Below are 23,802 nucleotides of genomic sequence, written 5' to 3' on the forward strand. Positions count from 1 at the left end.
ACCTTGCACAAAGTAACTGAACCTTTCTGAACTCCAGTTCCCTTACCAATTACAAGCAGACAATCAAACCTATATAATGAGGTTGTTAGGATCAAATGAAATATATGGTAAAGCATTGTATAAATTATAAAATGCCCTACACTACTATTTCGTTTAGTACTTAAGATCTAGTATTTCAATTAATTCTCCTTTCAAGTCTTACTGATAACAGTTGATAAAAGAAACTGAAAATAATGTTCTAAGACCAAAAATGACTATAAACCTCAATGAAGTGCTATATGTCTGTTTACCCCACAAAATTAACTATTTAATAACTAACAGCTTGAATTTTGTATTTTGTTTCTACATTGTGTTCACTTTCTTATGTATAATCTGAGCAGTCAAACATGGTTACTTTATTCTGCCACACTTTCTTAAAAATGATTCTTTCAGGTCTTGATAGTTTAATTATGCCCAAATCTAACCATATTCATCTAACAATATTTTAACTAGCCCATGTACATTCTGAAATACAAATTAATTATCACAAATACATAGAGTTTCTCTAGGTACGTTCTAGCTACTAATCAATATAACTGATCAAAGTTCCAACTCTAATAAAGCTGCGACAAAATAAATTTTGAAATATAACTTCCATTCATAAAACAGAAAATTTCATAATATTGCAATTCTGCTGAAACTTTTCTAATTTACTTTATGTTAGTGATTTTTTTTGAGACAGGATTTCTCTGTGTAGTTTTGGTGCCTGTCCTGGATCTCGCCCTGTAGACCAGGCTGGCCTCAAACTCACAGAGATCTGCCTGCCTCTGCCTCCCGAGTGCTGGGATTAAAGGCGTGTACCATCACCGCCTGGCTATGTTAGTGATTCTTATACCTTTTGTCAACCATCTCCATTGTCTAGGAAGTCAATTTCCACATACAGAAATAACTTTGCATTCTTAATCTCTTAATATAGATAAATGTAGTATTACAGCCACTAAATTTTAATTACTAAAATTTGTATCTACATACGCAAAAAAGAATATTGAATTCCAAAGATCATTTTATTTTAAAATTATATGACTAATTATCATGTGTATTGTTATATTTAACATCTAAGTGACCATTAACTACCAACAAGGCCTTTACTAACCTGTGAGCAATAAACACAAAAATACTGTTTCTTAGTTGTACTAAGGAAAATTATTTAAAAATCATCATATGTCAAAATTCATTTCTAACTCATAGTTATTTTTTCTACATGTTCTTTGACAATCCAAATACTAAATCTGTTGAAATAACATTATTACAGATGTTACTGTTTTGAAATATTGGAAACCAATTGTTTCATTGATGACACTATTTAGTGACTCAATAGTTTCATAACTACTACTAGTTTAAAACATTATTATATGCTCTTATATTCTTTAATATTAAATAGAGGACAGCCTATTTTAACTAGTGCTTACTGTATTGTTATATTTTAGGAACTATGATTTGGCAATAGTATAAGAAAATTGGAATAACAAACCATGTTATAAGAGAATTCTACAACAGCACATAAAATATTATTGAGACTAGAAGAGATGATTCAGTAGTTGAGAGAACTTAATGCTATTCTAGAGGACCCAGGTTCAATCCCTAACACAAACATGTTGTCTCACAACCACCTGTAACTTTAGTTCCAGGGGATCTAACACCCTCCCTCTTCTAGCCTCCGAGGACACCAGGCACTCACATGGAGCACAGACATACATGCAGGAAAAACACCCATACAAATAAAACAGTTTTAAAAGATTACATCACATTAATTTGAAAATTACCTTATAACCTATAGTTTTCCGATAATAAAGAATTTCCTTTTCCAGGAGCTCAAATAAGCGTGGTGGAAAAAACTGAAAATCCTGAACATTTGGCTGTTTTGGAGGCCGAGGAGCCTATGAGGAAAAAATACGTTACATACATACATACATACATACATACATACATACATACTTGTTTTCATGAAGCACAAAGCTGATACAAGTAACGCTACTGATTTCTACATATGGAAAAATAAATACAACAGAAACCATTCATGTGGCTGTCCCATAGCAAGTGCTTACTGTATTGTTATATTTTAGGAACTATGACTTGGCAATACATAAGAAAATCTAAATCACAAACTATGTTATAAGAGAATTCTACAACAGCATGTAAAAACTGGCCCTGTACAGTTTTACCTTTGGGATCTTTGGCTCACTGACACGCAAAGCCTCTCTAAAGTAGGCATCCACTGCATAGTTGGCCTTGCGTTCTCGTTTAGGAGGTTCAATCCATTCCACCACACCAAGCTACACACAAGAAAGAACAAGAGGTTTAATTACTCTGAACTGTTTTCTCAGTACCACATGCAATAAGGTAGTAATTAGAAGCAATTAAAACTTGCTTCATAAATCCTACTTCTACCTACAAAGTTCTGTAACATTGCTATAAATTAAGTTTAGGAGCAAAGATTTTTTTTCACATTTTTGAAAATAATTTTAAAATTATTTCTTCCTTAATTGAAAATAATTTACACTAACTGTTTAGAATCTGATGGCAAATTGAGTAAATAAGGAGGAATTGTCATAAAAGGAAGAGAAGTGTTGATTCTGGTAACTTTATACATATACTAGGTCAGAGGAGTAAATGATAAGCAGCAGCATGACAGCACACCTCCTTCAAATCAAAGGGAACTTTCTAGAAAGATAAGCTGTAGCGGAGTGGGCAAAAGTCACTGGAATCAGAAAGATTCAGATTTGAATCTGAATCCTATCATTGCACTGGTCATACATCTTTGAGGATTATTTCTGCTTTCTGTAAAATGAGAACAATTAATACTTACCTTGAAGATTAAATACAACCACAAAGGATCTGGGAATCTAGCTCAGTAGTACCCTGTATGATTAACTTGTGCAAAGTCCTGGTTTGGAGCCGCAACATCAAACATAGTAATTTATATCTGAAAGCATTAGCTAACTAGCCAACAGTTAAATGTTAAGGTACTAACACACATGGAAATTAATATTACCATTGACTTGTTGCATTGCAAAACTTACCCCATTATGAGCTAGGAAATGCATTTTAATAGTCAACAAGCAAAATTGACAACATAAAGTTCTGGAGTCCAGGGAAATTTTTTCATATTTCTCTGTTTTTCTCCATTTTGTGGTGTTTCTCCATTTCACTAGTGACTTTAAATGAGCCATGGGGGCTCTTATCTTAAGGTTGGTTTCAATATTTCATCATAGGCAAAGAGTGGATGTCAAGGATGCATGTGTAGCTCAGTGATAGAATAAATGTTTAACATGCACAAGGCCCTTGGTTCAACTCCCAAAACCACTTAAGAAAAACATGGATAATAAACTAAGATAATGAGGATGGTTAGAGATCTACAAGTACTCACAATGTCTAGAGAAATAAATCTTGAAGTTAAGGCTCATAAGTCAAAGTCTACACAATAACAAAGAATAGTTTTTTGTTGATTCATAAGATTCAAACCAATGTGTAAAGAAACAATTGTTTTACAAGAAACAATACCATTATGCAATATAATTTAACAGGGCTGGGGGTGTAGCTCAGTGGTAGACTGTTTGCCTAGAATACACAAGGGCAAGATGGCAAACAGTGAAAGTAACTACCCTGAGGGAGGTAGGATTCCCAGCACTTCAGAATTCAAACACAAGCTATCATCTGTTGTAGATGCTGTAAATGAGATTTCTTTTTTAATCACATTGATTTCTTTATTTGTGTGTGCATATGTGTGTATGTGTGCATGCATGTTCATGCCATGTCGCACCTGCGAAGATCAGAGAACAACTTTTAGGAGTCGGTTCTCTCCACCATACGGATTCCAAGGATTGAACTCAAGTTGTCAGGCTTGGTGGCAAGCACCTTTCACTGAGTCATCTTGCTCACCCTATAAAGTGAGATTTCTTAATTACAAGAAAGGTTAGAGTAAATGACCTTCAACGTCTTCTAATTCCAAGAAGTTATAAGAAATTAAAATGGGATACTTAAATAAAATAAATATCCACATCTAAGGCTAGAGATGTATATCAGTGGTAGAGAACGTGCCTGGTATGTAAGAAGCCCAGGGTTCGATACCAAAGAAAGGAAAGAACAGTGGGAGAGAGGGGAGGAAGGGAAGGAATACAGTCAAGAGGGATATGGTGATATTTTATTTGTATTAAAATGTTATTTGTATGTTAATAAATAAAGTTCCCCGGGGGTCAGAGCTATTAGCAAGCCATAGGAAAGCAGGGCAGTGGTGGCGTACACTTGTAATCCCAGCACTTGGTAGGCAGACCTGGGTAAGTCTCTGTGTGTTCAGGGATACAGCCATTATTGGATACACACACCTTTAATCTCAATACCAATCATGGAAAACCTGGAGGCCTATACAGACAGGCCGTGACAAGGCGGTCATGTGGTTGGGTTTACAACCAATGAGAAGGCAGAACAGGAACTTTATAAAAAGACTTTAACACAGGGGTAGCTCTGGTTCGGAGAGGTAGGACCACTGCAGGAGGAAGGGTAAGGTTTTAGCTCTTAGCTCTGACCTCTTGGCTTTCTTCTTTGCATTGGTTCTGTGTTTCTTATTTAATAAGAAGGTTGGTTACATCTACAGAGGGAGATGAATTGTGTTTCTTATATCAAATGAGTTAGTGTGTGAGGTAACAGTAATGGGGGGAAAGATTTCATAAATAGTTCAGGAGGTGGCACCAGAAGATTCCTCAGAGGATGCTGGCTAGCTAGGCTAGCCCAATCAGTAAACTCTGGGTTCAAGTGAGAAACCCTGCCTCAATACATAGGGCAGACATCAGATATCAACCTCTGGCCTCCATACACATGTGAACATACATGTGCACCCACATTAGTGTGAACATACATACACACACATACACACTCACAAAAAAGATTTTTAAAATAACACGTAATTTAATCTTTCTAAATTGAAGTAAAAATGTATACTTGAAACTAGCTTTTTAAAGGTAATGTATTTGGCCATCCAATCTGTATATGTTTGAAAATCTAGATGTTGAAATTTGAAGTAAGTGTTAAAGGCCAATTCTTGAACTTTCAAAAACAGAATTAATTATACTGAATTGGCTTGTTTTAGACAAAAGCATATTAATACTAACTTATTCAAGTTAATTTATCAAGGATTAATGTCAGCTATCATGATTAAATTCACTAGGCATGCTAGTAAATAATGTAACTGATTTAACAAATCATATGTGAAAATCTACCTTAATATATAATTTCTAAGATTTATGAACAATATACCTTCAGATTTTCAATTCTCTTCAGAAACAATATGAGCATAATTTATGACCCTATGTAGTAAACATGAATGCACAGAAATAAAATATAATCTCAACTAAGAATACTAAAAACTTCTGATTTTAGATATTACTGTTAATAGTAGACATTCAATTATATGAATCATCATAATCATTCAAATATTTCTTATCTGTAAATTATCATTTCTGCTAGAAATCAGAGCATAGGAAAGCCATACACATAAAAGTATTTAACTAGCACTAATCTTACTCTGTGAACGGGGCTAGAGATATAGTTCAGTAGCATAGGATGTGCTGAGCATGAGGGAGTCCCAGCACAGAAGTCCCAATGATATTTAGGTTCTATTAATATTTTTCCACTTTATAAAACACTCTTAGTACCAATAATCCATAGGAATAATTGGAGAGTAAATAAAATTCGTATCATATAATTAGATCTAAAAAGCATATTAGGCAAGCAATTTCTACCCTGTGCAGAAAGGCCATCACCTCCATCTAAGCAGGATAAAACACAAAGCGTCTGAGTTAAGATTGCAAATAAAACAGACAAATATAAGTCAAGGAACAAAACCCATCAGAGGCAAGTAACGGCAAGAAAGCATTGTCAGTATAGTGGGTACGATGCGATTTAAAATGGTTCAGCTCTCATAAGTAAAACCAAGATTTTAAAAAAGAGTTTTACTCTAATGAGACATCATTTCTATCAGATCAAAAATATGTTTTACGGAACAATTTGAGCAATAATAATAATAAAACTATATTGTAAGTCAAAAATAAACAGACATGAGTCTACAGTGATATAAATAAATAAGGACAGAAATAATTGACAGAGAAGGGGCAGCTTCTTCTTACAGAAATTCCCAAGTAGGAATTATAGATGGAATGAGGAAATTGCCCTCAGGTACACATCATAACAATAACTCCCCCAACAGATACTAAGATCATCACATACAAGTTTGAAAACATCCTTCCCAAGATAGTTATCAATTACAAAAGTCAAAATACTACATTCATAGGAGAGAAACTTGGCAGATGCCAATCCCCATCCACTAAATGAAAAAGGTTAAGATCACCCACAAAAAGATTGGTTAAGATCATTGATGCTCTGATACTCTGTACAGGACACAACATCCCTTCTGGGACATTCTTGCCAAAAATGCATAATCTCAGTAAAATCATGAAAAACTGTCCAAAAAACACAAAGCAAGAGACAAGTTACAAACAACTGATGAATGCTTTCCCAAAGTATCCATGTCATGAAAGAAAACAAAACCTAGAGAATTCACACAGACTAGAAGAGACTAAGAACATGCACAGCAAAAAAAAATGTGGGCTAAGAGAATGAAAAATAAACTACAAATGGGGAGAAAATATTAGCAAAAGACAAAATTGATTAAAGGACCATTATCAAAAATAAAGTAAGTACCCAAATAGTGACAGTACAAAAACAAAACAATTCAGTTGAATAAAATGGACAAAAGACTTTAAAAAAAGACAAAGAGATGGTGGTTAAGTATATGGAAAATATGTTCAATATGTCATCAAGAAATTTCAGATTAAAATAAGGAAAAATCCCTCTATACCTGCTAGAAATAGAGAAGGAAATAGCAGAGTACAAGTGATGGGAAGAAAGAAGTGGGAAAAATGGAGAGGTCTCTAATTATGGAGGGGGAGGAGGGATGATAAAATAACAGTAAGGATGTCTACCAAAAATACCTATAATACATGGTACATCTCTGTATAAATATACATAGATAATTTAATAGATTCCCATCTCAGATAGTAATGTTCCCCCAAAGAGGCATAGGCTATCTAATAAAATCCCCAACAACAGGCATGAGAATCCCTCTTCTGAGTTGCTGCTCAGAGGGGCCCAAAAGATTCCCAAAACATTGCAGGGTATTGTTATTAACCTTGGTTGCTCCCCAGAAGTGAAAGGCATGCCCCATTGATGAAGATACCATGCTCCTTCAGACACAAGGCCCAAAGATTCTTGAGTTGCAACTGACCTGAATGTCTCTTCCCAGAGGACTAACTTTCATGGTACCAGAAGGTGCCATGCAAACTTCCAAAGGAGGGAAGCCATCAACATTCCTACCCAGCTATGACACTTATGAACTACAATGATGACCAGCATGCCACAATAACCCTAAGGGTACAGTAGTGGTACGCATACCTTGGCAGCAACTAACATCTTTTTAATTGGACATAAGACATACTCAAAAAGAGAAAAATCATGCCTGGTATTAGAAACTCAGCCAACTACCCAGGGCTAGTGAAGTCACTGATCTTTGCAGAGACCCTACAAACACCAACTTACTAAACCAGCATAGGTCTTAACTGCATTCTGAATATTTATCCTTCTACCCACAGACAAAAGTGAGGGCATCTGTCAAGAGCCAGGCAGCCTCGTCTTGGTTCAGCATATGACTACCCATCAAATGGATTTCCTCGGGGCAAGGTACCCATGGAAATGGATTCTTACTTGGCAAGGACCAGCAGACCACGGAACAGCATAGGAATTTGCAAATTCGTGCAGCTTGCAGGCTCTTTTCTCTCTCATTATATTGTTGATTCTTTGGGCAGTTTTTTGTTTTACTTTGTCAGTCACACATGCAACAGCTGTAATTTTCCCTGGAAATTCTGTTCTTTCTCAAATGCTTACCCCTAAGATTCGGCAGGCTATTGCTTCTTAAATCTCTTATCAGTAGTTACTAACTACAACTCCTAATCCTGGGAACTTTACTGACTCAGTAGAGACCGTTAGGTACATATAAGAAAACACATGGAACATTAACCGGGTCTCAAAGTTCTGGAAAGGAGTGTAAGGCATGCATACACAGAATGGGGAAAGAGCCTCAGGAATATACATAGTGCCAACTGTTGAGAGTAAGTTCCCTGGACACCAAGCAAATAGAATCAGTGGTAGGATCTGATATGCTCCAAGAAGAAAAAAATACAATGCAAACCCAAACCAAGGCTGGACCACAGCAGCTATCACCCTGCATCGAGGAAATTTCTCAACAGACATAGACCATTTACAGAAAATCACAACCAATCAAATTGAAGAGTTGTGGGGCCTAGTCCCAACTGATATATGTACAGTACAACTTCTGCACCTAAGGCTCAGGGATCATTTCAGAAGAGAGAAAGAAAATATTCTAAGAGCCAGAGGAGTAAAAAGTGTGTTGTGAGATTGTGTCTCCTAGAAATGTCAGAGAAGCTACATCCATGAAGATTCACTAACATGACTGCCTAAATACAAGCTGAACAATGATAACACCAGTAAGCATGCTATATAGGCAGGGGGAAAGTTCATGTGGCCTCAACAAAGAACTACAAGCAATGAAGGAATGCCGACAGCAGGAGAAACAGTCTTGCCCAGGGACATGGATTGATTACCCAATACCAAATGGTCAGTCCTGAAAACATATATACAAGTTACTTTATATAGACTGAGTAGGTTGTATTTATATATTTAATAAATTAATTTTAAAGAGAGCAAGGTGGAGTATATTGGGGGTAGGAAGGGGAGGGGAAATGACATAAGCATATTATAATCTCAGATTTTTTTAATTAAAATTGCAAATTAAAATAACAAGAAGCCACTATACACCTATTAGAAAAGTGAAAATCCAATATTTCAACACCACCAAGTACTGGTAAAGATGTGGACTGAGTTTTCATTCACTGCTGGGAGAATGTTAAATGGCATAGCCACTTTGGAAGAAAATCTGTCAGTTTCCTATAGATCTAAACATACTTTTATCATAGGACTCAACAGGCATATTCCCTGGTAGTCCCAAAGAAATAAAAAAAACTTTGTTTTTAAAACATTCTACAAACAGATGTATACGGTAGATTTATCCATAACCACAAACACTTGGAAACAACCAAGATAGCCCTTAGTGGGTGAATAGATAAACAGCAGTGCATTCAGAATGTGGACTATCTCTCAGTGCTAAAAAACAAAATGAGCTATTGACCCATGAAGAAAGACAGAGGAAACTGAAACACATATTACTAAACCAAGGACGCCCATCTAAAAAGACTTCATTTAATGGTATGACATTCTGAAAAATGCAAAAACTATGAAAAAAGTCATAAAAAGATGAATCCTTGCAAGGCACCGAGAAGAAAACGGCAGGGGGGTTTTAAGGCAGTGAAAATACTTTATGATATTATAATGGTAGATGTTTATACATTTATTAAAAACCATAGAATGTGTCACCCTTAGAAAGAGAACCCTGTTGCAAATGATGGGTTTGGGGTGACAACAATGTGTTAATGTACATTCATGATTGTAACCCATGTACCACTTTGGCTCAGGATGCTGATTGTAGAGGAGGGTGTATGTCAGACAAGGGGTATTTGTTCTTTCCATTTGATTTTGTTGAGAACCTAAAATTCCTCTTAAAAGTAAAGTCTAGTTTGTTTTTTGGCTTGGTTTGGTTTAGTTTGAAGTTTTTGAGACAGAGTCTGTCTATTATGTAGCCTTGGCTGTCCTGGAACTCACTATGTAGAACAGGCTGGCCTCACAGAGATCCATCTGCCTCCGGGAGAGATCCAACTGTCTCTGCCTCTCCCTCTCCCTCTCCCTCTCCCTCTCCCTCTCCCTCTCCCTCTCCCTCTCCCTCTCCCTCTCCCTCTCCCTCTCCCTCTCCCTCTCCCTCTCCCTCTGCCTCTGCCTCTCCCTCTCTCTCTCCCTCTGCCTCTGCCTCTCCCTCTCCCTCTGCCTCTCCCTCTCCCTCTCCCTCTGCCTCTGCCTCTGCCTCTCCCTCTCCCTCTCCCTCTGCCTCTGCCTCTGCCTCTGCCTCTCCCTCTCCCTCTGCCTCTCCCTCTCCCTCTGCCTCTGCCTCTGCCTCTGCCTCTCCCTCTGCCTCTCCCTCTGCTTCTGCATATATTATTAGCATTAAACTCTGACCTATTTTTGCTGTTGTTCTATTCATCTAAAGTCATTTCAAAATAAAAATTAAAAATTACTGCCTAAATTCCAGTTTAAGCATACATAACATAAGGCCTTCACTTCTTCAACACTAATATCTATGAACTATATCACAAGGTATTCCTTTTCAAGAGACCACATATAATAAAGCCTTTGGGGCAATTCACTGCTAATATGACATTATTCCTTATATTTAGTTAATATTAACTGTGATCATTAGTCTCAATTTTTATCTGGATGAGATCTAGAATCACTTGGGGACAGGCTTGGAGATGTAGTATGTTGGTGAGAAGATCAACCTTTGGGGGTGCAGTATGTTGGTGAGAAGGCCCGTTGTGGGTAGTATCATTCCCTGGGATGGGATCCTGGACTGCATAAAAAGGAAGAAGGGAAGCAATGAGAAGGTTCAGCCCATAAAATCACATGCCTCCAAACCTGACAATCTAAGTCCAGTACCAGGGAACCACATGGTAGAAAGAGAGAACCGACTCCCACAAGTTATCCTCTGACCTACACACATACACACATAATTCTTTTTTAAAAAAATACTTATTTAAAGGAAAAGGCTTGCTGACAAAAGCATTTAGCATTGTCTTCTTCCTGACTGTGAATGCAATATGATCAATGGCTTCAAGCTCCTACTACCTTGATCCACCTGCCCTGATGTACTTATTGTACCTTGCACTGTAAGCCAAAAAAACAACTATCCCTTATTTAAGTTTCTTTTTTTTAGACATTTTATTATTTAAATTAGGGGTCTGTGTGTGTGTATACCTACACATAAACAAGTATACAGATGACAGAGGTGACAGATGCCTAGAGCTGGAGTTATAAGAGATTGTGAGCCACTGGACACAGGTGCTGGGACTCAAACCCAGGTCCTCTGAAAGAAAAGTACATGCTCTTAACCAGTGAGCTGTTTCTCCAGATCCTCTTAAGTTGTTTTTGTTGGTGTATTTTATAAAAGCAACAGGAAAAGCAACTAAGACACTTGCTGCCGGGTATTGTTCTAATTACTTTAAAATATTAACCCATTTCCTTATGAAAAGCAGTCTGTATACTTACTACATTCTCCCTTTGGTACATGAACAAGCTGAGTACCCAAAGTCATTTACCTAACAATAGAGATCAGATTTCAGGTTGAGTTTCAGGACTCAACCACATTCCTGTACCCATGTTCACTTACAAAGTAGTAGTACAGCTTGAGCATATCAATCTAAAAATAATCTGAAATCCAAAATGCTCCAAAATTCCAAATTGTAAGATAAGTTTTGTAGTATTTCTAATTTCAAATTGGCAGATCAGTAATGTCTCTGCAAATATTCAAAAACCTAAAAAATTCCAAAACATGAAACACTTCTGATCCAAACTTTAGGGAAAAAGTATTCACCTGCATTGACAACAGCAAAATATATTAAAGATTGACCTTGCACTGCATAAATCCTGCGTTATTTTATAGATTTTACAAGGAAAAATGAAAATTCGACCACTTAATGACTACAAGTATAAAGTTACCTTCTGTTTTTCTCTATAATCTTCTCCTTCAAACTTGTACAAACTTTGTTCAAGGTCCATTCTAAAATTTCTTAGAGATGATTCTCCCATTTTCTGCATGCGTTCATTCATCTCTGCAGTCTAAAATTGAATATATTGAAATGAGAAAATTATCAATGAATCAACTTGCAAAAAATGTGAATTTTCTCTTTTTCTGGAAGCCAGGTTTGCCATGAAGTATCTACTCCGCTAAGTTACAAGGGAAGAATACAGTATTAGGGACTAGAGTCCTTCTTGCTCTTATAGAGGACTAGAGTTTAATTGCAGCAACCACATGGTGCCTCACAGCCATCCGCGTAACTCCAATTCAAGTTTACTAGACACCCTCTTCTGTCCTCCAGGGACACATGCAGGAAAACACCCATACACATAAAATAATTTTAAAGAATTCAATTCTGAGAGAGGAGAGGAGAGAGAAAATACTTTTCTTGAGATGGTAACAGAGTACTTACATACAACATGCAAGGCCCTACATTCTATCTCCAGTCACACACAGACACACACAGACACACACACAAAGACATACATACACACACACACACACACACACACACACACACACACACACACACGTCCTGAAATTTAAACTTGTCTCGGGTATTTAGAAAAAAATTAAATGTTTTATTACCAATTTTTTTTTTTTTTTTTTTTTTTGGTTTTTCGAGACAGGGTTTCTCTGTGTAGCTTTGCGCCTTTCCTGGAACTCACTTGGTAGTCCAGGCTGGCCTCGAACTCACAGAGATCCGCCTGGCTCTGCCTCCCGAGTGCTGGGATTAAAGGCGTGCGCCACCACCGCCCGGCTTATTGCCAAATATTTTCACTTGGGGCTTCTTTAAAGGACATTTATCACTGAAGGTGTAGCCATATCATAATTTCTATTGTATAATATTAATGAGAGAAATAGCTAACACTATCATAAAGCCAAAGTTAAATTAAAACACTTTTTGTATATTGATATAAAACATAGTAACATAAGATTGTTCTATAACCTTTAAAACAAAAGCATTTTGAGAATCAAATTGCTTTTGAGGATCAAATAAAAAATTTAGTAGTTTTTTTATTCCCCAAAGGTTCATGAGCGGCAAATTTGGTCCCCATTGTAATGGTATCAAAATGGTGGAATGTCAAGAGATGTTGATTATGTCTTTAAGAGAGATTAAGAGTTTCCCTCAGGAGTAACTTAGGTCTCATAGGCTTGCTCTCTAGCTCTTGTGAGACTGGATTGACTAACTGCCATGACAGTGGGTTGTTATAAAATCATGAAAGCTGCTTCTGAAGTTCTCTTGCTTCCTCTCTCTCGTACACACATGTTCCCCCCATACACTACTATCCTCCATAAGGCCCTCACTAGAAACCAAAGCTAGTAGCACCAAGCTCTTGGACTTACAAAAATCTCTTTTCCCTGTCTCAGGTATTTTGTTGTAGAAAGATCAAAAGAACTGAGACAATCCTGAACATGTTTAAATAGGACCAAAGATAGGCAATCCACAAAATCTATACAATGATTAAGTCAAAAGGCAAGCAAACTAGTTTTTTTTTTTACCACATAAATTAAGGGGAAAATACACATACAGAGGGTGGGTAAATGGACAACATACCCATCAATTGCAATGTACAGATTTTACGTGCACTTTTTAAAAAAGGGAAAATTTTTCTTTAAGTACAACTACCTAGCTATGAAACACTTAGAAGTTTGAGTAGTTACTGGATATTAAATATCTTGTGTGATTAAAAATACTAAGGTAGTTTCAGGTGAGACAAAGCTGTGATGGTTTTTTTTTTTATTATTTTTAGTGTAAATGGTGATAAGCACGTGGAAACTCATTATACCATTCTATCTACCTTTTCTTAAGTTTGAAACTATAATTTGTGAGGAAAGGGGCACATTAGACACAAAATTGTAATACTGTAAAACTACTTAGGGTGATTTGACAAAGAATGATTTAATGTTTCACATAATGTCTATAAAACACTTTCAGTTAGTGTACTGTATCTTAATACAATGCAAAAAAAAAACGCAAAATGCAGTCCTTCCATATGTAATTACATACAAAATGTGGAGTGTTCAAGTACGGTATTTTCAAGAAGACATAAATTGCTTAATTTTAAATGATGTGCCCAGTGTTGCTGAGCTAAGAAAAGTAAAAGCCTACCCTATGCCTGCAAACATAATTCTACAAGTTCTTAGGAAGAACTTAAGTTATCTTAAACATGCAGTTCAACACAAATACACGTATGTGGAAATGTGTGGATTGTAAATAAGCCATCTTGAAAATACAATGCTATTTTGAACTAACCTTCTTTTCCCCTCTTTCCAGAATAGTTGTAATATCTTCATCTGTCAGCTCACTTTCTTTACAGGCAAAAACATGGGTGGCTCCATGGCGTATCATCTGTAACATTTCCTCTTTTGCCAGTTTGTTAGATTGTTGGTCAATGAGTCTTCCTAATAACAGTTAAAAGGAAATACATTCAATTCTATTTCAAAGAAAGTATAGTATAATGGTTCTGATCAGACACTATTGAATTAAATCATAAATCATACATAGAGTAGCTTTATGAAAAACATTGGTGGGTTTAATGTTACTTATTTAATGAATGACTGTCAGTTTTTCTACCACAATTTTAGGTCACTATTTCAGTTAAAAATCCAAGTCAGAAATCCTTTTTTGTGTTCTAATTTAATTTCTCAGATAACTTCTCCTTATGGAAATGATTCTCTGGTGTTATATTTGTTGAAATTTTTCAGAAGCCAATATTTTTCTGCTAAATAGTATAAGGCACTGCAAACGTCATATCATTGGCATTCAACTGACCTAGTGAGTTTATTTCATATACTAAAGGCATAGGCTTAAATAAGAAAGATTGCAAACATCTTTTCAAAGATCAGTTACATACAAGTAACATTATACAGACTGAGCAGGTCATATGTAGGAATACACACACACATATATGCATGTAATAACAATTTAAAAGAGGTTATTAATTCAAAAGAGTAGGATGGGTATATATATGGGAGGATTTGGAGGGAGAAAGGGGAAGAAAGAAATGATGGAATTATGTTATAAGCTAAAAAATAAAAGGGAGAAAAGATTATTGAAAAGTGATCTCCTTTGAAGGAAACTGAATGTGTTTTGCCCCTCTCCAATTAATGAAGTTTCCACATAGAAATACCTTGCTGTATAACAATTGAATCAAGTCTTAGTTTTATCTCAGCTCTCTCTACAATCCGTTCTTCCACTGTGTTGTCAGTAATGAGACGGAAGACTCGTACTGGCTTCTTCTGACCAATGCGATGTGCCCGATCCTAGCAGAAAGAGTCCAACTGTAAGATGCCGGAGACTGTAGACAAGACTTAGACATATAGCTACAATGCTATAAATACCCGAAAATAAAATTCAGACTTCAATCTCTCTATACCTGTCACTTGTGAAAGGTGGACGGTGGATGTTAAAAATGTCCAAAGACTTCTGGGAACAAAGAAATCTCAAAGTGTGCTGTGCTACTACTGGGAAACTTCCAGAATTTCATAAGGCAAATCCCATTTAAGATGAGGACAAATAAAGCTACTAAGTAACTTTAACATCTCTAGGACAAGCAAGGAGTTTTTGAAGTAAGGAACAAAGTAGTTAGCAAGGGCTGCTACATTGACAAAAGTCTGCTTTATCTCATCATCCATCAAGCAGTTCTTTCTGCTTACCAAGGCAATTCTAGGATACATAGTAAAGGCTCATAAATATTAATGAGATATTCATAATTTTACTACACTAGAATTGCTCCAATGGTTTATAATTAGCAAAGGTGGCAGGTGGCAAATTCTGGTAAAATGTAAGCATGTGAGGAGAGTGTATTTAAAATGCAGAAACTAACAGAGCAAATGGGAACAGCGAGACGGTAGGGAGGAACAAAGAAACAAGGTTGAAAACAGTCCTTGACGTAAAAACTCTACAACCCAATAACCAATTTTTAAATAAAGCACATTCAAAGAGAATTTAATGCTCTACAAATATCTAAAAATTTAAACTCCAAACAGTAATCCCTGAATGACCAGACTGTAATATTTTGTATAATATTAGAGGGACCAGCCTTAATATTATACATCCCAGGGGCTCAGGAGAGAGAACTACTAACTGCGAGGACTATTTTCAGGAAATAGAATCTCAGCACACCGAGCTCTACAGTCCACTTGCTTTAATTCCTCTGGCATAAAATCCTTTATACCCAGCTTCAGTTCTGTTCTCATGTCTAGCTCCTTTCTTGGCTGATTTCTCTCTATATTTATCTACTGCTTCCTCTAAGTTCTACATTAATTCTTTTGTCTTAACTCTGCCTCATCTAGGTCCTTTTCATCTTGTTCTTACCCAGCTAGTACTTCCCCATCTGACTCTTCCTCATCTTCCATCCCGTTCCTCTGGTACTCTCCTCTAGCCCTTCAATCTAATTCTTCCCCATCTCAGTTTGTTCCTCTCAAGTTCTTACCAGTCTAGTTCTTCCACTCTCTTTTCTCTTCTCCGTCCCTCCGTGCCCTGGAAGTCCTGGTTTATAAAGCCAGGCTTCCAGGGTCAAATGGAGGGGTGATAAGAATCACATAGGGAGGCAATAACCATTAATTATCATTTGCAACCCCAAAGGAAGTGACCAATGAGGAAATGAATTAACTAAAGGCTAAATTCGGGTAATATCTAAGAAGAGGGACTCTTATGTGCTCAACTATAATCTTAAATGTGATTAGTAGAAAATGTTAAGAATCTATAAGTTGCTAGGTCAATGGGAGAAAATAAAACTGTCTTCTTTTTTCCTGTGGCTCCTATCTGTCTAAGCTATCTGCCGTTTTTCTGCAGGGTGGGGGAAAGTGTGCTCAGTCGCTAGGCAACCTGTGTACAGCTAGATGCCTCTGGTGATCGTTAAAGGGAGATCTGGAACCAGGGGTAAGGTTTGGGAAAGGAGGAAGTAAAGCTTAATTGGCATATCCGCCAGGCCTTCTCAAATGGGTAGTCTGGATGCTTAAGTCTGTTCTTAGAAAGTACGGAGGTGTCTCTGATAAGGTACTTTCCTCCATCTGGGGATGGACCTGGCCGGATGCTGCCAATGAGGATAATTACAGGGAGGCTTGAACTGGGGTTTGGCCTGAGCATAGCTGTCAGCACAGAAGGTTATCTAAATATTCCTAGAAGTGGTTAGGTAAGGAGTTAGCAGTCTATAAAGTTAGTAAGGCTGTAACAAGGAGGGTCAGAGCTGAATTGTGTAAAGCTATTACTTAACGTCCACCTGACCTAGGTGGTGTCTCCTTGTGGAATTTACCTTAAATCAGGAGACTTGCATGTGGACTGTTATTACTGCTAGTCCTTGAAAGTGGCCAAGGGAGATATCTGATTCCAGAGAAAGCCTTTCCTGAGGCTGTTCTCCAAATACCTGGAATGTGTATGTCCAGAGAGTGATCAGTCCACACTGTTAGCCCTTCTTGGGGAAAAGTCAATTGGGAAAACTATGAAGACACACATGACTTTCATAACAGAATACAGGTGATATATAACAAGCCAAGTAACACCAAAAGCTCCTTGGAATTTGGCTTTCTCTGGAGGAATTCCCTGATTCCTCCAGGTAGTGACTTTGCCATAACCAGCTGAGTTCTTATAATATATTCCTGCGTCCCGCAGCAGTGATAAATGGTAAGAGAAACAGTTTCGTGTGTGTGTGTGTGTGTGTGTGTGTGTGTGTGTGTGTGTGTGTGTATGTGCGCGCGCACACAAAATTATTTGCAGGTTTGGAAATATGCTTGGTGAGTAAAGTGTTTACTGCTCAAGCATAAGGACCTAAGTTTGGATCTCTAGCACCCACAGAGAAGCCAGGCATGGTGCTGCGCTCTGGCAGCTCTACAACTGGGAGGCTAAAACAAATGGATTCGGGCAGAGGGGGCGGGCTCCCTGACCAAGCTGTCAATCCAAAGTGGCAAGCTGCAGGCTCAGTAAGAGAACCTGTCTCAAAAATAAGAAGAAGCAATTGAGGAAGAAATCCTCATGTCAGTCTCTGGCTTTCAAATACGCCCTCTCAGGAACACACATACACACAAATGAACACACACACACACACACACACACACACACACACACACACACACACACAATTTTCAGATGATGTCCTCAAACAGTACATTTTCCTGACATTTTTACCTTCTCTTCCCAATTAGTTTATCACAAAAGTTACAGTCTGACCTTTTCTAATTTCAGTACTAAAGAATTTTTAACAGGGTGAAACCATGCAGCCCCAACAGGCCTGGAACTCATTATGTAGATCAGGTTCACCTCAAACTCAGATTCCTCCACCTCTGTTTCCTGAGGGCTGAGATTAAAGGCACATGCCACCACACCTGGCCTAATTTTAATATGTACTTGTTACACAAAATAATGAGATTGACTGTTAATTCTTCTCATTAAAACAAACTCAGGAAGTCTCCTCAATATTCAAGAATAGGAAAAAGCTGACATTTCTATTCTATGTTGAAAGCAAAAATATATATAAGTTTTACACTTACATTTGAAGTATATATGTTAGTTTTCATTTCTTTTCTTTTTGTAATTAACTCAGCAACTTTAATTCTAACTTCCACAAAATCATTCCAAAATTGTTACCCTTTAATCATTCATTAACTTTGTGCTATATGAACAATAGTATTCTGAGCTTCAATAATTTCCTGGTATTGTTAAACATTACTAACCATAGCTTGTAGATCAACCTGTGGATTCCAGTCTGAATCATATAGGATAACCACATCAGCACTTGCCAAGTTAATTCCAAGACCTCCAGCCCTTGTACTCAGCATAAAGATGAATTTGCTGCTATTAGGAGCATTGAAGGCTTCTATTGCTCCCTTTTTTAATTAATAAAAAAATATAAAAAGAGAAAAACTGGATTATATTACAAATCTTAAGAAATAGAAATGTTAACATGCTTACAGAAAATATTTTTATACTTTATATATAATATTCTCCATAAACTAATACTTTATAATATTCTTCAAAGCTATATACTGCACTTGTGTAAGTAGCTGGAGAAAAGATGTTTTTATAAATGAAGTTTGTAAATGTTAACCAATAGAGACAAATACAGAGCAATCATACAAACAAGTTTAACTAAACAAATAATAATTCATTTGCATTCTTTGAAAACAATAGTAAAACTGTTCTAATTGATTAGGAGCTGAAATATATCTTCAAGTAAAATGACAGAAACATCAATATCATTCTGAGGACAGATAAATAAGATGTGGCAAAGATCAATCAAGAGAGAGAAAAGTTGAGAAGTGCAAATGAGAGTAAGATGATCAATATCACTATAATGATAGGGAAAATGAGTAAATAATCAAGAAAATCAGAATGACATGTCCAGGGATATTTAGTAAAGAAACTTAAAAATTAATATATTGTTAATATCCTCTATACAAAGATCTGATAGAAATTAATTAGGAAAATGCTGACTCCAGTAGAAAAAGGAACCTGAAAAGTGAACAACTTCAACTCAGAATAAATGCATATATATATACAATATATATATATATATATATAAACAAGAATAATGTTCATTTCTCACTAGTAATCAAATAGATGCAAACAAATAATATAATGACATTTTTAATGATAAAAAAAATGATAATACTCAATGTTGATGAGGGAGCAGAGGGATATTGCTTCTGGGGGTGTAAATTGGAACAATCTTTCTGGAAAGCAATTTGGCAACATGCACCAAGAGCCTTAATAATGTTCATACCCTTTGACCCAGTAATTCCACATCCAGGAACTTATCCTAAGGAAATAATCAGAGATGTGCACAAGATTTATGTATAAGGACTTTCACTGTAGCATTATTTACAACAGTGAAAAACTGAAAACAACCTAAATCATCACCAATAAGGGGACATATTACATAGAGTACATCGTTAAGGTTAAATATTTTCCTAAAACTATTTATAATGATAGTCTTACTGACAAAGCACAATATAATCTTGATTAAAAGTACCAGGATAGTGAATTTTATATAGAGCATACATATATATACTATGGTATCAATTTCTTACATATTATTTCTCATAAAAATTTCCCAGAGAAAATTGATTTTGCAAATCTCCCTCAGTACTCATATATTACTTATATAGTCACAAAATGCACATATATTTTTAATGCAATAGACAAATATAATCTAAGTCCTAGATAGACAAGGTGACCAGCATTACCATAATCAGTAGAGCTTTAAACCGTGTAGTATTAAGGTTGGTGACAGGCACCCTAGTGTAGAGGAAATAACAAAAGCCCGGGAGTGAAGCTCAACTTAGCCATGTGTATACATCTGAGACACGAGCCTTTAACTTCTCTGAGACACAATTTCATGTGACAAAAATCCTATCAGTACCTTACCCAGACTACTGGGAGAATCATTTGGAACCTCAAGGTGCCTGGCTTATAATAGCTGCTTATAAATGTTAATCCCTTTCCCTACAAAAGTGAGGCCAGTTAAGTCAGAGCATGACTAGAGGCCTAGATAGCTTAATTTATCCATATTAATGGTGAGGGTGGGGGGAATCTCTACTGCTGGTACACAGAGTAAAGGATAAAATGTATTAGGAAAGACTTGAAATTATTATATGAATAAAAACATAAACAGGACATCTCCCAGGGAAAAGAAAGAATGGCTCTGACTTCTCTGTATTTAAATTTGATGCACGTAATTCAAAATCTTTGAATGGAGAAGAAGAGGAGGAGAAGGAGAAGGAAGAAGAGGAGGAGGAGAAAGGAAAAAAGGAAGTTGTTGTTGTTCCACATCACTAGGTAATGAACAGGGAGGTAGGTCAGAAGTGACAACTGGCATTTTGAGGTCAGATAATACCTACTAAATTCTGCCTTGGTATCCTCTTCATTCTAGCAAGAAGAGTCAATTATCTTGAACTGTACTAGAGGTGCTATGCTTAATGAAGGAATAGGTTCTCAGGACTAAGTCAACAAAAGTTTCAAGTAACTGTCTTAGAGGACTTAAAACTATAAATTGGTAAATAATTGAAGCATTTAAACACTCTTTTATGTGTAAAGGTTATCACAACTGTTTCCTTTCAACAGGTAGCAGAAAACCCTTAATACAGAGGTTTGTGTGCTGTTGGCAACACTATACTGTGTGATACCCAGGCTTCAATAAGGGCTGCATAAGAGGCAAAGGAAGCAGCTGTGGAAAGAGAGGGACATGGGCTGAGATTCCTACAGCCTGAGAAGGTGCCCTGAACAGATACAAAGACTGTCTGCAATTTCATGGCTCGAAATATATAGTGCACTGTGTATTTTTAAACTGTTTGTACCTACTATATCCCCTAGTCTTCACAGTGTCATCAGGAATAAGCATTTAGTATTAATTTTATTTTTATGATATTAAAGATATTGAGGCTCACAGAATTAAATGACCTGTATACACAAGAAAGTGTTGGTGTTAGTGCTAAAAGTCAGGTCTTCAAACCAAGTTCTGTATATTTTCCACTGTATCATAAAATCTTGTTCTTTGGGCCAGAACCTGAGTATTGACTTAAAAAAGAAACCAAAGACAGAGAGACCTTAAGGACTGCAGAAAAGAGAAAAAGAATTAGCAAAGCCATCAACAAAGTAATGTAATGAGTTTTAAATGCCTAATGGATAATAATAATAATAAAGACTTACAAGTATTTCCAAGTCTGAAGAAGACATTGGGTGATAGGTAGGTGTGCTTACTCATGCTTACAAACCAACATTTTAGTGTCCTAAAATGCCAAATTCATAAGTACCTACACCTATTTTATCATACTTCATTTTTACAAAAGCCCACCAAAGCCAAGACTGTTTCTTAACTCAATATTAAAGTTAGTTAATCATAAATTAGCAAAATGTCCAACATTAAACTCCATAAATGGCAAGGGTCTACAGTGGGAGACAAGAAAAGAAAATAACACATAGTTAGAAGTCAGAAGGTAAGTTGACAAACAGTAATCAATGGGGAAGTGGCTAAAAGAGATGAAGATGGAATCAGATAGTGTTCTTAGAAAAGAATATCTTTGAAGAGCTTGGGATGATTTGGAAAAATTGGTGGAATGGAAGATAAACATGGAAGAAAGATCATGATGTCAGAGAGAAATTCAGTACCACCTAGAAGTAGACCAGACCAAAGCTTAAAACAACTTGCTAAAGTATTATGCAACTGAACTCTGATTTTCAAAGTCTTGCTTCATTTCTTGTCCTCACCTCTCTCTCTTCATGTGGGGTTTGTCCATCCAGTCGACAATACTCATAACCACGCCACATACAGTAATCCTCCAAAATGTCTAACAGCCGAGTCATCTGGCTAAAAATGAGAACTCTTGACCCTAAAATGTTTCATCAGAAAACTGAGTTACAGGACTTGCGTAAAGTGTGAAATGCCATAATGAAACACATTATCTTTGTGCAAATAATATATGCTACCTTGAAAGTCAAAAACAAAATAAAGCATCATAAACAATCTAAATCATATGACACATGAACAAGAAGCACACAAAAAAACAAAGAATGTTACACATTATTGTGTATTTGTTGAACTGCAAGGTTTTCATTCAGTCTTCAAAAATCTTCCACACACACACCACTGTAACTAAGATTCTTGCCTTGTCTTTATCCCAAGGATCTACAATGGTCCATATAATCTCTCACTGGACTACTACTGCAACTGTCTTCCATCTTGTCTCCTGGTTTTACTCTCTCATTTCCAGTAAATTTCCCACAAAATGCTTCCAACATTATCTTCCTGACATACAATTCTGCTCATGTTACTTCCTGCCACTAAGTCCTCTGTAACTCCTCTACATCTAAAATAGAAGTCTAAACAATTTTTGGAGCATGGTTTCAAAGACCTTGCATAATTTGGCACCATCTATCCTCATCAACTTCACCAAATGCCATTCTACCTCATATACCATAAACTCCTCTGCTGTGTTGCCTTCTTTCACACCTGTTGCATTGCCCTAGAAAAGCACTCCCCTCCCATTATCAATGGCTCACACCTACCTACATTGCCCAGTCTTCACTTCAAACATCATCACTGTGAAGACATTCCCAACCCCCAGTTTCTCAACAGCACAATGAAGTACACTTAGAACAATGAATTGCAGCTCCTCTTCCTCACTACACTGTGAGTCTCCTCAAAGCAAGGCCATTATCATATTCATCTTTGCATTCCTAGCCTATGGGACCATTCCCGACAAACAGTAAGCACTCAACAATGTCTACTAACCAAGTAGATGAATGAATACAAAACATTTTATTCACACACAAACTATTATTGTTAATTTATCCCATGCTAATAAAAAAAATCCCTCACTCACCTTGTTCTTTAATTCTTGCCAATAGCTTATCCAGAGCTACCATTTTACCACTATTGCTGACAATGTGTTCATCTGTCGTATAAGGTGGACCAGGCTCTGCACCATCGAATAGATAAGGGTGATTACAACACTTTCGGAGCTGCATCAGAATATTCAAGAGTCGCATCTTGTCCATCTTGCCAGAAGAGTTTAAAACATCAATATCTTTCATCAGAATTTTTGTATACCTAAAATGTTAAACCATAATTAATCAATTTTAGGAACACTTAATACCATAAATAAATGTTCTACTAGCATTGCGGTTAAATTTCTATTAAATAGGAATAAAGTACATAAAAGCAGATTTGGTGTGAGGGCTGGAGGTATTGTTCAATGGTAAAATGCATGCCTAATATGCACAGTGCCCTGGGTTCAATCCCAAAAGATAAAAAAAAAGTTTTGGATTTGAAAGAAAATATGATCTGAAAAAAACAAGACATTAAAGATTTGAATGTTTTGTTTTGTATGTTACTTACTTATATATTTCTTATGGACATATGTCCCTATACTACATCCATTATTAGAAATTGTCATCAACTATTAATGGCTCCAGTAACTACATCTGACAATTATCCACTAACTACAATATTTGCTGA

General features: G+C 36.5%; 1 protein-coding gene across 7 annotated transcripts in view; it reads right to left on the reverse strand.

Moving 5' to 3' along the window:
• The window catches only part of Smarca1 (SWI/SNF related, matrix associated, actin dependent regulator of chromatin, subfamily a, member 1), a 74,329-nt gene that overhangs the window by 26,400 nt on the left and 24,127 nt on the right, over positions 1 to 23,802 (reverse strand). For all 7 annotated transcript variants that reach the window (XM_059250379.1, XM_059250378.1, XM_059250377.1 and 4 more), the window contains 9 exons: positions 23,168 to 23,394; positions 22,053 to 22,174; positions 19,570 to 19,605; positions 18,521 to 18,673; positions 14,980 to 15,112; positions 14,103 to 14,251; positions 11,767 to 11,886; positions 2,202 to 2,312; positions 1,803 to 1,916 (listed from right to left, as the gene is read on the reverse strand). In XM_059250379.1, coding sequence (XP_059106362.1) covers positions 1,803 to 1,916; positions 2,202 to 2,312; positions 11,767 to 11,886; positions 14,103 to 14,251; positions 14,980 to 15,112; positions 18,521 to 18,673; positions 19,570 to 19,605; positions 22,053 to 22,174; positions 23,168 to 23,394 — 1,165 coding nt within the window. The remainder of the gene's footprint in view (positions 1 to 1,802; positions 1,917 to 2,201; positions 2,313 to 11,766; positions 11,887 to 14,102; positions 14,252 to 14,979; positions 15,113 to 18,520; positions 18,674 to 19,569; positions 19,606 to 22,052; positions 22,175 to 23,167; positions 23,395 to 23,802) is intronic.

The sequence above is a fragment of the Peromyscus eremicus genome, chromosome X, assembly GCF_949786415.1.
Source record: "Peromyscus eremicus chromosome X, PerEre_H2_v1, whole genome shotgun sequence".
NCBI lineage: Eukaryota > Metazoa > Chordata > Mammalia > Rodentia > Cricetidae > Peromyscus > Peromyscus eremicus.